General features: G+C 38.5%; 1 protein-coding gene across 1 annotated transcript in view; it reads left to right on the top strand.

Moving 5' to 3' along the window:
- The window catches only part of LOC139116297 (glycine receptor subunit alpha-3-like), a 199300-nt gene that overhangs the window by 128163 nt on the left and 52347 nt on the right, over positions 1 to 18790 (top strand). The window contains exon 5 of the mRNA XM_070678921.1: positions 17816 to 17898. Coding sequence (XP_070535022.1) covers positions 17816 to 17898 — 83 coding nt within the window. The remainder of the gene's footprint in view (positions 1 to 17815; positions 17899 to 18790) is intronic.

Here is an 18790-nt window from a genome sequence, read left to right as displayed (position 1 = left end):
CATGAGCAGCCATCTCTCCAGTTATCAATGGATTATGATTCACAGTGAATGAATAATGCCTGGTCTGACAGTAATCTTTATAGAACTTGGCTACGTTTTCTGATTTCTGTGCTTCTTTCTTTGTTACCTTCATGTGTAGAGCTGGGTCTACTTGATGAAGGATGTTCTCTAGATCCTTGATTTCACCATCAGATGCAGCACTGAATACTTGGAAGGGCTCATCCTTTAGTGTAAGGTTTATCAAAAGAATACAGATGAGGGAGACTGGCTGTTGTACGCTGTCAATGAAAAGACAATGAACATTTGAAATACAAACATGCGAAATTTTCTATTTGTGTATGACCGCTGAAATTACTTCCACAACTGAAAACATACATCCTGATCAATACAAGTTTAATCTCATGCTGTGTATAGAATGTATGCAAAAATATTACTTGGGTATTTCCATGGGATTTAAACCCGGTTCTACTGTACCAATCGCGTAGCATAGAAGTACATTATAACTATCCCATGAACTTAAAAAACACAAAAGCACTGACTATATTGATTTTACATATTTTTTTCCAATGAACACAAAAGTCTATATTTTTACTTTTGGCATACATGTTTTCCAAAGTACACAGTAAAATGAAGTTATTTTCCCTTGTTTTTCAAAATCAATGGTATTTAATTACAAAACGTTACGTCGAGTACGTTGAACAGCTGTTGTGGTACGGTCACATTTTCTTCTGCATTTAATGGCTTCGTCACGTGTTTGTGGCTTAAGCTGTGGGGTTTTATACCCTTGAAACCTGTCAGATTGTTCCGGCAGTCTGCAGGCCCGATCACTCAATTTCTGACGATGGGGATCAATTTCCATAGACAGTCTCCCATAGTAACAAAGTGTTCCTCCAACGATTTATGCTCGTTTGTCCAGCCTATATGGAGATCTTGAAGTCATCTGATGATAGCGTTTCTCAATCCAAACAGTCTGTTCGGGCGATCCAAATTGCTAAACTTTGGCCACACTTTTCTCCGTCTGTCAACCATCAATACGTAAAATCCATTCTTGAAAGGCCCCGGTAAGTCTTTTTTAGCATTGTCAGAAATCAGGGCAAATTTTATATACGTACCGAATTCAATGCAATCCTCGAGTTTGGAATTCAAAGGAATCGTCTGGAAAATACCATTTGCTGCGCTCGAAACAGACGCTTCAACCAGCCACTGTTCATATTCGCTGGGTAAGACGGCACATTTTACAAGTGGTATAGCCACAAACTAATGACGTCAAAGATGTGCGTACTTATGGGAATGAGGTCATAGGTTACGTTCTAAAAGGGGCGATAAATTATTTATGGGGTAAGAGTTAAGAGTGGGGTCTTGGAAACATAGCACAGTACAATAAATTACCCACAATACTCTTTGATTTGTATCCTTAAAGGTTACTTTTCTAAAAACTTTTTCAGTTCTGCATGTAAGCAGCATCAGAATAATTTTTAAATAATATCTATTAAAAGTGCGTTTAGATATTTCAGTTAAAGTTTGAAAATAACCACTAAACAACCATAAAAGTCACATTCTGCAGGTACTACAAATGCCATACTTTTTAGGCAGCAAGTTATGACGAACTGAAGGGGTCATTCTCTGAGAATAGCATACAAATTTCTTTTGTCACTTCCATTGCAAAAAATCAATATCCTTTTGTTTCATAAAACAGGTGCAACTAGTCTCCCTACTTTCAAACACATTATTCTGTATCGCTGAGGACACGACTCTGGCAAATTTTACAAAAATGCTATCTCCTCTCTCAATTATACATAATTTTCCAAATTATTTAAAATGAGAATTGAGAAGAATAGTGTGCATAAAAGTACGTTTTCAAAATTTTGATAAATAGTCTTTGAATTTGTCTACACATGGGAGACATAGTAAACTTCACTCAGGTATCTCCGAGGATACAAATCGCAATGAATTATCGGAAATCTACTAGTACTGTGCATAGGGGAAATGATTGAAGAGAAGGGTCCCAAATTTTTACTATTTTCACCCCTTTCCCTCTTTTTGTAGTATTCTATTACTCTATCTATGTCTTCTTCAACCACCCTTATACCTATGTGGAAGCAACGGTTTATTAATGACATTGGGAGAAGTATTAGTTTTCAGTTACACACTAAGCAACACCGCTGGGGCTCGAAACCAGCACCTCCAGCATGTGAAGCACTACCTATAACCTGTACTCCACAAGAACAAGTTGCGCGAAAGGGATGCAATCGAATGTTCCATATAAACGTTAGAATGATAATGCTAAGCAGGAACTGATTAATCATTAATTTTAACTTGTAATGATTTGAAAGTCTTTTGACGAAATTTCTTTTTTGTACTTGGGCCTCAGCCCAAGTACATTTGTTTTCATTCCGTGGGAAAAAACTGTAAGGTATAACCATTTCTGGCTGAGACCAGGGAGGGCAAAATGTATTGGCTTCATCTTTCTTGGCATAATAAATGGCGTAATGATGTTAACTGAATGGAAGTGCTGCTCTCAGCCAGTCTTGAATAAGTGAGATGTAAATATAAATGCTTCTCTATCTGAGTTTTTGCCACAAAATCTTCTGAATATAATCAAAATGTGCATCGAAATGCAACAATTAATGCACCCTCCGTTTCCTAGGCGATGGCACGACCCTTGCTACACCCACTGGACGAGCCAAAGTGGGAGGGGTAATTTCGGTTTGGTCGAACAGGAGGGCTCGAGACCAGAATTTAACATTTAAACTTGAAACATGTTTAATCACTGACAAGATGTGGATTAGTGTTAATCAAAGAGAAAGTTTGAAAAGGAAAGGTTTTATATCCCGGACACAATGAAAAACATTACGACTGGAAACTGTACCCCCGGTTGAGAATAGTAATGCCCACAGCGATGGAGAACACTTATCCTTGAGCTGAGAAAACCAGACCATCATTTCGAAATAGAGCTGCAGATTCGAGAAGCTCGTTAAAAATAGCTAGGTACACCCCAAAGGGGTGTTTTCGAGTCTTTAGGGCAAATTTCGCCTCCTTCATTTAGAAATCGTACGTTTGTTTTTCCAGGGGAACACATCATTTGACACAAATTTGCATGAAAAGGGGTCGCCAGTAAGCACGTGGTCAAGTCTGGCATAAGAAACAATATGAAATGTTGGGTAAAGCCAGTCCAAAATAAACTGATTTGAACTTTTGTGTTTTGTAATTTATACCACTGCAGTAACATGACTTTTTTTTGACAACATCACACAATGTAATACGTTTTGAAACTGAATACTCCGACGTATTCTGTGTCCCCTTTGCTAAAAAATACGGTATGCCGATTACCATGTAAGGAGATGATGACGTCAAGATAGATTTGTAGTGCGTTTGGTCTTGGATGGTGCACGAAGTTTTGTCGAGGTAGCTTGTGTATTTATTTCCTAAATGGGAGATATTAGGGTCGATCTAAAAGAAGGCCGAAAAATGTTATGATACTCTAAGCGAGCTGAACTCCAATGCGAATGGTTGGATAATTTGGAGGATGTCTAGACTGATCTCGTCTCATTAAGATTATTTGGCGGTCAGTATTGAATTTCAACTGCGTCACAAGTTTGCATCGAACGGTCAACGAACGATATTTTAGAAATCTGGAGACATGGCACATCGCAGTTTTATTTTAGTATTTTATATTTTACAAAAGATGTAAGAAGCAATGATTTTGTTGAAAATTCTGAAAAAAATATAGGAAGATTTGATCGCGAACACATTTTCACTTGGGGGTCAACTAGCCCTGCGTACGATGCTGTGTGTTCCGCTACAGCTAACCGCCCCGCTCACCACAGCCCTGCAAAGACCCGTAGTACCGTACGCGTGGTCGGTGACTTCAAATCCATTTTGGGATGTGACGTAAAAAGCCAAATTACTGCCGATATTCAGCGTTCTTGGGCCCAAGTCGTATCCCAGCCTACCTCAGCTACTCGATCGCTTCCAAAAATGACAGTCTTTTATTCACTTCTCGTAAATAACCGTCGATGTCGGCAACTCTCTCGCTGGCCCTGCGTACGATGCTGTGTGTTAGCTGTAGCACATAGCATCGTACGCAGGGCTAGGGGTCAACATGGGGTCGCAGCCATGTTGCCTCGTAACTTATTTCTGTCTGCACTCAAAACTCAAAAATGTCGCATATGAACCTGGAAAATCGATGTAATTTTGTCAAACTTCGGCGAAATTTCAGCCTATAGACAAAATTTCATCTAGGTAAGGTAAATTTATTGAAATTTGATCGACAAATAATCCTGAGCTTGAACGTGACAGCTCGCCTTCTCCGGGAAGTCATGCATCCGGCCAGCTGCCCATATGGCCGGGTGCATGAGATTGTTTTCAAGCGACGGCGGCAGACCGTACGGGGCTCTGGATATGAACCTACCGCCGGTGTAGCTGTAATAACTGTTGCGTTGTTTTTAATCACCACGGACAAAGTCCGAGGGGACTTATAGGTTTGGTCATGTCCGTGCGTCCGTCCGTCCGTTCACGCCTAGTACCCAACCCCATACAGATGCACGTCGATTTGTTTCACAATGCTATCAAATTTGGCCGTGTTAGAGGACTTTTTAGTTTACACCTCCATAGACTCCCATGTATAAGGCAGTTCTCCATAGACTCGCATGTATGATGCCAAGAAAAATAAAAATTTAGTTTCTCATTGTATTCATATTGCCTAAAGGATGCAGTGACACAGTTTTTTTGTCCCCACGGATAAAGTCCAGGGGGCTTATAGATTGGCTCATATCCGTCCGTGAGTCCATCAGTGAGTCCATCGGTTCACGCAGATATCTCAGACATTTTGACAAAATATCATGTGACCTTGGTGACCTTTGACCTGAAATATACATTATTGTCCATAACTCAGTAACCACAAGTGCTAAACCTTTCATATTTGGTATGATGGGACACCTTATGACGCCACATATTGTACCCCATTAATTATGTACATATCTAATTATGAGCGAGCCAATAGAACTAGAGGTCTGATTTTTGGTATATAGGAATAATTTAGCAATACAATTATTATGACAAAATGTGACGTGACCTCAATGACCTTTGACCTCAAATATACATATTGTCCACAACTCAGTAACCACAAGTGCTACACCCTTCATATTTGGTATGAAAGGACACCTTATGACACCATATTGTACCTCATTAATTATGTGCATATCTTATTTTGAGCGAGCCAATAGAACTAGAGGTCTGATTTTTGGTATATAGGAATAACTTAGCAATACAATTATTATGACAAAATGTGACGTGACCTCAATGACCTTTGACCTCAAATATATATATTTGTCCACACCTCAGTAACCACAAGTGCTACATCCTTCATATTTGGTATAATAAGACACCTTATGACACCACATATTGTACCTCATTAATTATGCGCATATATAATTTTGAGCGCGCCAATAGAGCTGGAGGTCTGATTTTTGGTATATAGGAATAACTTAGCAATACAATTATTTTGACAAAATGTCACGTGACCTCGATGACCTTTGACCTCAAATATATATATTTGTCCACAACTCAGTAACCACAAGTGCTACACCCTTCATAAATGGTATGATGGGACACCTTATGACACCACATATTGTACCTCATTAATTATGCACATATCTAATTCTGAGCAAGCCAATAGAGCTGGATGTCCGATATTTGGTATATAGGGATAACTATAGGGTAGAAATCTAAATATGCCCATCTAAATATTAGACATCTACCATCGAGAACAAAAGAAATTTGCTGTAATTTGAATATTTAAGGAGTTTAAGCAATTTCCACTATAAATAAAGAACCCCTGCCTCAAACTCCACAAAAGTTGCTAGACATATTTTGCCGTTGTCATGCCATTGCTTCGTTTAATAACCAGTTAATCAAATGCCTCATTGACAGGAGGAAATTCAAGACCATATTTGAATAGTAGTATCTATTGTCCTCAAAATTACTCTATCACGGCCCAAGTACTCATTGCCTTCAGCAATACTGCCTTGTTTTAATTGAATTTATACTTCTGCATCGATTGCTTTATTGCCTTCTTTATTTTTTCTTTGCATTGTCATGTTTTTTGTGCAGATTTGTTATTGTTTGAATATTTTTTATATTATTTGATTATTTGCACAGTAAACGCATAAAATTGTCGCTTGTTTAGAATGTTTTATATGTTGAAAACTTTGTGTTTGATATTTATTATTGACTTTTGTCATTTGCTGCCTTTTTAAAAATGTTAAAGGTGTGCGTTCCGTTTTTGACACGCTACACTTTGTATAAAAGTTGTTCATCACTCAGAAATGCAATATTCATTGTTATTGTAGATGAAAACGTGAGCAACAATTCGTCGGATATGCCACAAAAATTACATTACAGTAATTCCATCGATCGACGAAGTGAATTAAGTACAGAAGCAAACGAAATTCGCTGCCAATATAATGATTTAGAGTCCACATACTGTCACTAGCACAAACACATGTTCGTCTGGTTTGTGCATTTCCAGCGTCACACATCAGCGGCAGTAGGCCTCTCCTGAGCAGTAAACTTAGGCGTGACATTAGTTTTTAGACCTGTCCAAAATATTTCGCACATCATGTTGTTAATGTACAGGTGTGATTTTGAGTCTGTAGAAGAAGTAATGCAAATGAAACTTACAAAGTTTTTTGGCTGTCATATTGATTATTATCTGCATTTGAATGAACTGTGAATTCTGCTACGTAACAGTGTGCCGTCTTTGGCAAGAGCTGTATTGAAAAGGGGTCAATATGGCTATTGCCGTCGGTGTAAGTTTGGACATGACAACAAATTTGATGAATAAAACGTGAGAGGGGACATATTGTACCCGGAATGAGACGGAATTATTGCCACGATCACATGCACTAACTAACCCTAACCCTAAAAAGTATGTGATGGTCTTCATTTGCTTGATTTTGTGTCGGGTGAAGCACAGTGGGAGCCAGGAATTGGGGTTAGCCGACTAAATTGTCAGAACTCCGCTCGCTTACACTCTCTCCGTTCTGAAAATTTGGTCAGCTATCCCCGATTCCTGGCCCCACTGTACTTCACCTGACACAAAAACTAAGCAGTCAGAAATTGTGACAGTGATTTGAAGAAAGAGCAAATTCATTTTATTTTAACCTTATTAGTAAGTCAGTGCCGCAATTACGGGGCGTCTGTGTTTTGTATACGGCACTTTTGACGTCATCAGTTTGTGGCTATGCCACTTGTAAAATGATGCCGGTAAGACGAACCTGTCTGCGGCGCTGAGTATTCCTTTACACATGTGTTCATACAGTCTGTGCACTCGACCACTGACATCTACTTCTACAAGTCCGAAGGGTTGCACATAGGCGTAGGAACCGGGGGGGCAGGGGGGCGGCCGCCCCCAATGCTGAAGTTGGGGGGGGGGGCAAAGGTATAAGGTATACTTTGCCCCCCCCCCCACCAACTTTTACAAATACACATTGACTACGGCTAGCTGTCCCAACTATTGCTGAGTGATATGTAGGGAGTTAAACAAACAACTGGAGTTAAGGCGCCGTAAAATAAATTCTTTGTTTGCCGTCCGCGTGCGGGTAGGTTTTTGGACGAAATCTGAAAAACAAGCACAGATCGTATGATCGAAAATTCGGCGGGATGTGCCCTTCCTTTGTTTGCGATGTCGCAGTAATTTACTTTAATGTCGCAAAAACGCAAATGTCGTACGATCGTTTCCATACAAAGCAGATTACCTAAAAGGGGTACATCAACTGCTGTACGTAAAGTGTACATGTGCACTCCTGTTGTAGCGGACTGCAGTGTACCGTAATGAAGTGAGATCAATCGACCGTTTCACAAGTTGATTTCTCCCTCAAAGTTTTCAAATCGGCAGAAGTGCGTAAAATCTTTTTGGTCTCCATACAAGACGGATCGAAAACAATTCTTGACTGGTTTAGCTTCGAATAAGGAACGGAACTGAATTTCCATCAGCTTTTCCACGATCCGCGATTGATCACGATGTTGGATCTGCACCGTGGCAAGCAGGTACCGCCGGTGAAATGTTCGTTGTTGAATGCTCCAAATAGTTCGTACGTGGTGGAAGTTGCCCTTACTTTGATCATTTTTTGCTGCTAAAAACGATTTGGACATTTTATAAGTCCGGATTAGAATTCAGTTTTCAAAATAGCAATGGCCATTCGGCATTGCTGTCTTGACAAGCAGAATATTTAGCATTTTAGCATGCAATAGCGTCAGTTTTCTGTCATTAATATGCAAAAATAACTATTAGTCCGCATTTTCGGCAAGAACGATGATATCAAAACCTGCTAGTGTTATAATGAATACAAAAACTCACACTAATTCCTCTGAATTTATTGCGCAGACTACAACTGGGCTGCAACAACGACCGCGCATGAAAAAAATAGTCCGAATTTCAGGCAGCGGTGTCTGAAATCGCGCGTGCAGCTATATTTAGTAACAAACCTGACATCGCGATCAGCGCTATTGGATTTCGGCTAAAAAAATAGTTGATACACAAAATTCAGAATAAATAGCCTTTAATGGAGCATTTAACTCAACTGCAACAGTACTCATGACTAGTATTTATTTGACACTTAAAAAGGAGGATTTGTACTCGAGGCTGTTATGATTTGTTCAGCTACCCGCTCTTCTTACTGTAAAAATTGTAATTTTATGGAAGGGATAGTAGTTTTACCTTTTACCAAGATGTTAAGCATTTGTTTCCTGAGTGACAACTACATACTTTGTTATACTCAGTAACTTTTGCAGTTTTATATTTGGAATTTTCAGGTTTTGCAAGAACACCTTTTTGTTCTAAGCTTACCCCAACATGTTGAAATACATAGTGTACAGTTGTCAAAACAACTGTTACTACTCGTTTTTCTCCAATTATCTCATTACCTCATCTTGCCCTGCTTTTACTCATGGACTCGACTTAGCTTGCTGAGAGGTGCTGGTAATCTTCGATTGACTACACGAGATGTTCAGAGTTCGTTGGTACTACATAGACTTTATTTCTCGGTAGACAAGCTTGACAGCTGCCATCGCCCAAGATACGCTTCTCCAATTGTCTTCCCTCCTGCCCTGTCTGTTGTATTTTTATCTCTTGTCCTTTGTATTCCCTTTCCCGTATTATTTTAGAATGGGATTTTAAACGTTATGTTTAAGGCTTGGTTTGGATCATATGATAGATATGAATTAAAGATGGAAATATACGTCCAATCGTAAACATCAATACAGATCTCGATCTAAAATGTACATGTCATAATTAATATACAAATGTCACTTAGACACGTTGCAAAATTGAAGCCATTGCGTAAACGGTGAAGTTCTTATGTTCCTTCATTAGGTGTTGATTCAAATATATTTTGTTTTCTTCAAAACTTCGTAAAAATAGTCGTAATATGTAATTTGCATCTTTTACATTTGTCGCAAATATGCTTGTTATTCATAATTGAGATCTTGTTTTACTCTTGCCTATGACTACCTAGTGCATAAACCTCCGTCAGAGACAAACTATAGATCTGCGTAACACAACCAGTTGATCACTATCACACTGTACATGTGGTACACTAGGGCCTATGTACTGGTATAGTGTTTATTGCCATTGTTTATTATGGAATTTTTGTTCAGGCTCACAGTCACCTAACTCTAAGTATGCTCATGTACTTATATACAAATATAACCTTTGTTTCCAAGCATTGCTTTCAACGTGCTTAATGAAGAGTATAAGAAACACTGCATTGTAAATGTAACAGATGATTTTTCATACTTGTGACCCATAAACCGATGGGAAAGTTAAAGTTTATGCGATTGATCTATGTTGTGTGTTTGGTTTTTTTTGCTGGCTGGCTTGTAGGTTTTTCAAAAATCCAAGGACAGCAAACAAAGAATTTTCTTTACACGGCCTAATACATAAAAACACAAACATTGAGACATTGCCGTATGTGAAAGTAGTGGTGCTTTCATTACATTTTTCACTATTTAGATTGATTTTGGCCTGTTTTAATTATTTTAATTTATTCGTGTATGATTTAATATTTTAATTTATTCATATATGCAAATTTTAGATCGTAATTTATTCATCACAAGAATATAGGTTACCTTTGTCCCCCCCCCCCAACCGTGAAGTGCTTCCTACGCCCCTGTCGCAAAATTTTGAATCCCGCAACTATCTGAACTGACACACGCATACTTAACAGTGAACAGTCAACATAACAAGGAGTCCTAAACTAATGGGGAGCAGAAGTTACCTATTTCAAGCTCTACTGACGGAAATTAAATCAAACAATAACCAGGACAAGAAAATGCTCGATGGTAGACTGTCTAATACGAGCGACAGAGGAGATGGCAGTCCGGGTAATGTCCATATAGAGGATAGTTGGGAAGAGCCAATGGCGTACCGTATATGTAATGACGTACTGTATATGTAATAAGGGTCAAAGGTTACGGTGGTTCACTTTGCAATGTTATGCTCAGTTCGCGATCTGACTTGACAGATCAACCGATCGAGTGAGACTGTTGGCTACGGAAGTGTCTAAGCCCGAGTCGATTCGCGACGTTCTGCCGTTTTAAAATTGTAAGGTTACTTCAGGAATAGTTTTCTGAGTTTCTTTACCCTTGACCATGTTCGACAAAGAGTTATTGGACGTTTTTCGTTCTCTTTTCCAGCTTTTGGTTAACTTCTCGGCGATTGATCCGGCGCGTTTTTCTGAGCGAAGGGTCAATCCACAGTCCCTAGGGACTGTGGTCAATCGTACCAGGAAATGCATGGTGATCGAAAAAAAAGTCGGGCTCCATCGTGCTCCGATGATCGACTAAAACAGTTGACCCATTTTTGCAATGCTTGAAACATTCTCCATACTGCAAATGGCAAGGTTAAATTGAAATTTGATCAAAAATTAGGCGACGTTTGGCGACAAATAACTCACTGTAAATTTACACTGGGTCAAATCATGATTTTTAGGAGCGGTACCTGGCCAGGAAAATCATCCGAAGAAGTAATTTTCGATGTACTAACCACTTGTTTCAGTCACATTCTCGACCGTACTGAACATTGTACGTAACGTCTACATCTAAAAACTACCCAGTGCTAAAAATAAAGGGTGAAATCAATCAAGTAGAAAAGTTCCGAACTCGTTGCAATCTATCATGAGCTACGGTGGCCCCTACACGCCACGGAACTCTATTACTTTTGAATATAAACTCTAATTTTTCTTGATAATATCTTTAATATTTGTAAGAGATACTATTTCTCCACCGCAAACTTTTAATTTTGTACGGGCAACTTTATCTAAACTGTATCTTAACTGTAACTTCTCGAACTATAAACAAAATACGTTTCTCAAAAGTATTTTTTATTTTGTAAAACAAAAGTAAACATTTTTCAAGACAACAAACTCCCCTACACGTCATGGAAATGTATTACTTTTGAACAAAAATTCATATTTCTTGACAATATATTTAATATTTGTAAGAATAATTGGGTTGGTGTGCCAAGCCGATTTCAGGACGATTTCTCGCCACTAGCATAGGGTAAGGTATGATTTTTAGGCAAAAGATGCCAGTCGATCAATTGTTTATGCAACCATCTGACCGTTGACCAGTTTTTATCACCGGAAACAGTCAGAGATCGTGAATTTCGCTGATTTATGAAAACGGGCTGTGAAAAGCTTTCAGACCTTGTGAGTTCATGTCTGTGCAGTAGTGGACAACGGGCATAAGCCGGGCCCAAGCCCTGCAGCTACAGCCCGGCGGTGGCAGTCCCCGGGTTGGTGGGTACCCATGCTTGTTACCCAAGTTAGAAAAGTACCCCCTTTCCTAGAATATTTCTGAGAAAAACACCCCCTATTTGTGGCAAATCTGGGAGAAATTAGCTGTAAAAAACATACCCTTATTTTCGAAATCTAGGAGGTTAGTATGTTGACTTCCAGGGTTGACCCTGGAGGTTGACTTTGTATACATGTACATACATCACAAATGTTCGTCCTCATCTGATTTTAGTCACATTCATACACAATCATCTTCCTTATCCATTTGGATCTGGAGTTCTCTTCTGGCTCCTGTGTGACAATACACCTCCCATCATCTACTGTCCCTCGTGTTTCTAGGATTCTTTGCTTATTCTTCACATTGTCAGTCTTTTTTCTGGATTTTGCATTTATTATTTTTACTCTGAAAAAGTACCCCTTTTTCTCGATTTCACTGACCTAGAATCTCCGAGATGACTGAAGAAAAACACCCCCTTTTCCGTGAATTTGGTAACGCGCATGGGTACCCACCTACCCGGGGACTGCCACCACCGGGAGCTACAGCCACTCGGTTAAGCTAGCTGACATGTACAGAAATATCACGTACCGTTATTCTTTATTAAATAATCAAGTCATGTAGACATTCTACACATTGATGATTATGCAGTGCGTTCGCTGAGCCCGAGCCAGGCAGCCATAGCCACTCGGTATAATGCCAGTCAACATGTAGGCCTAGGCCTACACTAATATCACGTACGCGGTGATTCTTTTATTGAATAAGGCCAAAAAAAAAATTGTGTGTTTCCTGTAACATAGCCTTCAGTAATTACAGGGGGGGGTGGGCCGGGGGAATTTCGCGAACACCCGTGCCGTAAAATGTGACCCTCCCCCCAATCCTCCGTCTAAAATGTGACCCTCCCGCTTGTCCGACATTCTAAAACTTGACCCTCCCCCCCTAACCACTGCGGTATTCTCCCCGGGAATAACTAAAACAGTATAAGCTAATTTACATAACAATTGGTTCAATTGTTATGTTAGGGACAAATTACAGAGGGGAGGGCTGGTGTTTTTGGAGGGACAGTCGCAATTTATCACGCAAGAATTTTTGAAGAGATATGGGATTTCATACAGTTTAGGGAGGGTCACCATATTTTGTGCAACTATAGGAAGGCAAGATGTAGCTGATTTAGTGCTTCATCCAAAAATATCAAATCATAATACATGGGAGTCTATCAGGCAAATTATTGACAATTTACCCCCACAAAACATGCTATATCTGTATTTTATATATGTTTAAAAATGTATTTAAATGTACTTTGCTTGAATAGGGAAGTAAAATGAACATTTGTGTACAAGAAATTGATATCTAAAAAGTTGGTTCACTATCCATGGTGTTTATGATGAAATTATGAATAGTTTTTTCCAATACAAAAATAGGTAAATCTTAGCATTTGTGTACTCTTGATTATTGATATTAATTTTCTTGATTAGACTAGAGTGGTTACAAGTCTATGGTTGTGTAAGAAATTTGATTTTGGAATTTCACCAAATGTCATTCAATACACTATGCATTGGGATCTATGATGAAACTATGAATAATTTTTTTTCAGTACAAAATTAGATAAATCTGTGCATTTATGCATGCTTGATTATTTAGATTATTGTTCTTGATTAGACTAGAGTGGTTACAAGTCTATGGTTGTGCAAGAAATATGATTTCGGAATTTCACCAAATGTCCATACACTATGCATTGGGGTCTATGATGAAACTATGAATAATTTTTTCCGTACAAAATTAGATAAATCTGTGCATTTATGTATGCTTGATTATTAAGATTATTGTTCTTGATTAGACTAGAGTGGTTACAAGTCCATGGTTGTGCAAGAAATATGATTTTGGAATTTCACCAAAATGTCGATTCACTATGCATTGGGGTCTATGATGAAACTATGAATAATTTTTTTTCAGTACAAAATTAGATAAATCTGTGCATTTATGTATGCTTGATTATTAAGATTATTGTTCTTGATAAGACTAGAATGGTTACAAGTCCATGGTTGTGCAAGAAATTTGATTTTGGAATTTCACCAAAATGTCGATTCACTATGCATTGGGGTCTATGATGAAACTATGAATATTTTTTTTTCAGTACAAAATTAGATAAATCTGTGCATTTATGTATGCTTGATTATTCACATTATTGTTCTTGATAAGACTAAAATGGTTACAAGTCCATGGTTGTGCAAGAAATTTGATTTTGGAATTTCACCAAAATGTTGATTCACTATGCATTGGGGTCTATGATGAAACTATGAATAATTTTTTTTCAGTACAAAATTAGATAAATCTGTGCATTTATGTATGCTTGATTATTAAGATTATTCTTCTTGATTAGACTAGAGTGGTAACACGTCTATGGTTGTGTAAGAAATTTGATTTTGGAACTCACCAAATGTCAATTCACTATGCATGGCGGTCTATAAGTGTGTGTGTATTTTGTTGGTGATTTCCTATTTAGGAAATATCACACGGACAATCTAAGTTTTGGCCATAATATCAGCTTCTGTAAAAAGTGACCCTCCCCCAAAGATAGGTTTATAAAAAGTGACCCTCCCCCTTTAACCGTTTTCTAAAAAGTGACCCTCCCCCCAATTCCCCCGGCCCACCCCCCTGTAATTACTGAAGGCTCCCTAACATGCTCTTCAGAAATAGTAGGTAGGTAGGAATTTTTTTTTTTTGGTAATTTTTTTTTCTCTGCAAAAAAGAAAATTTTAATACCCTTCGACAAGGGTCGAGGCATAGTCATTGTCAACACAAAAGATTACATACACGAGAATGCGAAAGACAATTACGCAACACTCAGTATTATACACAACTAGACAGTGACGACACAGAACAAACAGTAAACAAAGTACACGAACTATTAAACAAAACAAAAGAAAATAGAGGGACTGTGACAAAATGTACGAGAAGAAACACATCGACCATGATACTTACAAGTATCTCGATCCAAAAAACATAAAAATCCGTACCCCGCAGTGGTACTTATTGCCTAAAATTCACAAACCGTCGCCTGAAAACTCAACGTTTGCAGGGAGACCAATAATTAGTGGCTGCTCCAGTCCCACCAACAGAATTTCAGAATTCCTTGATTACTTCACAAAACCACTGGTCCAGCAACAACCGTCATATATAAAAGACACAACAAACTTCATACATGAAATAGAAAAAACAAAATGTCCCCCAACATGCATTTCTTGTAACACTCGACGTGGTATCGATGTACACAAACACAATTCACGACGAAGCGATTCGGCTAGTCAGTGAAACATTAAACTCACAAACCTCGCTTCAAACAAATTACGGCATCAAAAAACCACCCACGGAAGATTTAATAGAAATGCTTTCACTAATTCTAAAGCATAACAGTTTTGAATTTAACAAGCAATATTTCCGCCAAACCCGCGGCTGCAGCATGGGATCGAATTCCTCGCCAGAGATAGCAGACATTTCTTTTCATGAACTTGAAAAGAAAATAATCGTAAACAACCACAACAACATTCGCTTCTGGAAGAGATTCAGAGATGATGTCTTTGCAATCTTTCTGGGAACACAAACCGAACTCACTAACTTCATTCAAAAAATCAACACAATGCACCCAACGTTTAAGTTTTCATACGAAAACTCAACACAAGAAATTACATTCCTAGATGTAGTAGTTTTCAAAGGTGCAAGATACCACAAAGATATATCCTCGACATCAAAACACATACTAAACCAACAGACACATTCCAGTTTCTACATAGAGAATCGTGTCACCCGACAGCAACATTTAATGGCTTTAGGCTATCAAAGGTGAAATCCTTGGATACGCTCGCACTTGTAACAACAATGACGACTTTACTAAAAAAGTCGCTTTCTTTAGAAACAAACTACTCGACAGAGAATACAAAAACAATGAAATCACGAATATAACAGAAAAAATAAACCATAGTATTCGTAATACACTAACAAACTGTACAAGTACACGTAAAGAAGCAACAAACAAACTCATCTTCAGTACAACATACAGCCCTTACATAAAAACAAAAGATCTGAAGGGAAGTCTTTTGAAACATTGGGCTGAACTGGAGAAGGACTCAACACTAAGGAATCTATTCCCAGAGTCACCAATCATTGCTTACAAGAGAAACAAAAACCTAAATGACACACTAGTCAAAACAAAATTTACAGAAGTAAAGAAACAAAAAACAAACAAACCAGACCACCAAACGGACTCACAACCAGACCCAAACATTGATATTCTTGCCTCGCTATTCGAAGAGCAAGACCACTAAAATACATTAAAATACATTTTCACAAACACAAACTAAGGAAAGAATCTACATTGCGACTGATGAGAAACCACACTCGGGTTTCGAAACACATGCGTCAAAGGGCCACTCTATCAACTTTGTAACACCATAGGTCCGGCTGCGTCTCGCCATAGGCTTTCCCCACACAAACAAAACATTACCGTACACACTAATCCAAACTTCCCTACAAATATCCGAGACGAAACAAACATTTTCATTAACACAAACAATCGGATAAGAATGTAGGAACACATTTTTGAAACGAATCAAACACAAACTCGACACAAAAACATTTTGAATAGTTAGGTGGGGAGCCTCTTTCATACTTTTTACAATCGCCATAAGCTTTCCCAACACAAACAAAACATTACCGTTCACACTAATCCAAACTTCCCTAAAAATATCCGAGGCGAAACAAACATTTTCATTAACACAAACAATCGGATAAGAATGTAGGAACACATTTTTGAAACGAATCAAACACAAACTCCACACAAAAACATTTTGGATAGTTAGTTGGGGAGCCTCTTTCACACTTTTTACATTTTTTCTTGAACGTGATCGCATTTCTCACATGTTACGGAAAACACGCTTGCACAAGCAGTCGCCATTGTTGTTTAATGACGTCATGAAATCACGCGTGATTTAAAACTTTTCCCAGCCAATCTCGCGGGATTTGTTTTCAAGGTCCAAAAAAAAGTTTAGGGTCGGGGGTTTGAACTAGGGTAGGTCGGGTTACCGGAAACACACAATTTTTTTTTTTTGCCTAATCAAGTCGTATATAGACATTCTACATATTAAATACGATTATTATCCCAGCAATGTGCTAAGCGCCTGTGCGCAGGGCTACGGGCACGCAAACGGATCAGTTGCCACTTGTCTGAGTGTCCGAAGAACGGTTTTGTGTTTGAGTGATTCGTCTTGACGGCAGACGGTGTGCGATGGGACCGCATTTGGGTTCCTTCAGTAGCTCTGCATGGTAGGGCTGTGTGTTACCGGAGTGGCCTCCCACCACATAACGCCGGTAACACACAGCCCTGCCATGCAGAGCTATTCCTTCATCAATTGAAATACAATTTATACTGATGGCGCGCTGGCCGCTGATTGGCTAATGAGAGGGGAAAATATTATGGTATAGCGTCACCAATTTTAGAAATGACCCGGACTGAAACAGCAATCCCGTTTTCTAGATTATGCAAATAGCGCGCCTAGACATGCGCAGTATGTCTTGGCAGTCTGGCAATAAGTTGCCGTTGGCGGCGCCCTGTACCGTAAATTGGAAAGCATACAGACTTTATTTTTTGGATTGAAAAATACAGGGTTTTTTTTGGCTTTATTGATACTTTTTAGCGCAAAACAAAGACAAGGAAAATGAAAATTTTATATATGGCAAGCACTGACATATTTCGTGCTGATTGAAATATTCATGTCGATGAAATCTATGTCCAATTGCCGCTGATCCACTTTTTCGTCTCGCAACGGTATCAGGCAAGTAACTCACTGAATAAGCATTAGAAACACAAATCAAGGATCAGGGATTCACTCACCGGGAAAATATATTTGATGCAACATATCAAGTGACAGTTTCTTTCACCGTAAATGTAATAAGTTAATATAATTGACTGGCCTCTACCATGTAAATTTTTGTCAACATATGTATCTTTATTTTTTTTCTATTTCTCAAGGCTTAGTCTGACGCTGTCATGCCAGATGAAGTTACAAAACTTTCCAATGGACGAACACACATGCTCCATGATGCTTTTGAGTTGTGAGTATACAAGACTGAAATAAATTTTAAACAGCAAATGTTGTAAACAGTTTCTTACACCCTGATGTCGACATTTATCGATCTAAAAATTAGCATGCTATATGGGTGAAGAGCAAATTACCCTTTTTATTTCTTAAACAGACGTTTATAGAAGACTTAAATTGACTTGGTCAATACGTGTTTGATCAATAAAACTGGTGACCTTTGATGTGATCGCCTTTGGCAGTACTTGCATGTGATGTGGAATGAAATACATTAATTTGCCAACGAATAGATCGGAGTTGACAAGAAACGATGGCCGCCTATCCCAGTAAAATGTTCAAGGATGTATAACATGAAAAGAAATCCCCTTGCTAATCTGCTCCTACTGTAAATATTCATTCAACGAAATCAGTCTAACGCGTAGGATCGGAGGTCGCGGAGCTTCGGAGCACCCCGACACGGTTGAATTTTTCAGTCTAGACAGCGAGCAGTTGTACATATAATTTAACAGACTAGCGTCAGATTTCTAATTTGACATGAGACTTGGTGTAGAAAATTAAAATTAAAACACAGTTCATTACTGGTAGACAAACACCGGTAGACAAACAAGTATGTAATAGAGGATCGTGTTTATCAAAGCGTAGCTGACAGATGATATGTTATAAGAAGAAGAATAATGTTGTCGCTATGAGAACATTTGATTGACCCTGTAAATGCTGACTCATGATGATCGCACAATATGTTGTGGTCAATTTTCGTTACATTATGAGTAAAGTAGGATATAATAGTCACCATCCCGCAGCAAAATAATACTACTAAAACAGAACAAACTATCTATCTGTCGGAGACAAATAACAATACTTTTTGAGCAATCCATGTGGATCTAATGTGTGATTCATCTAGGTGCTTC

The sequence above is a fragment of the Ptychodera flava genome, chromosome 17, assembly GCF_041260155.1.
Source record: "Ptychodera flava strain L36383 chromosome 17, AS_Pfla_20210202, whole genome shotgun sequence".
Lineage (NCBI taxonomy): Eukaryota > Metazoa > Hemichordata > Enteropneusta > Ptychoderidae > Ptychodera > Ptychodera flava.
Note: the sequence above shows the minus strand (reverse complement) of the source record. Positions and strands in the feature narration are given on the sequence as shown.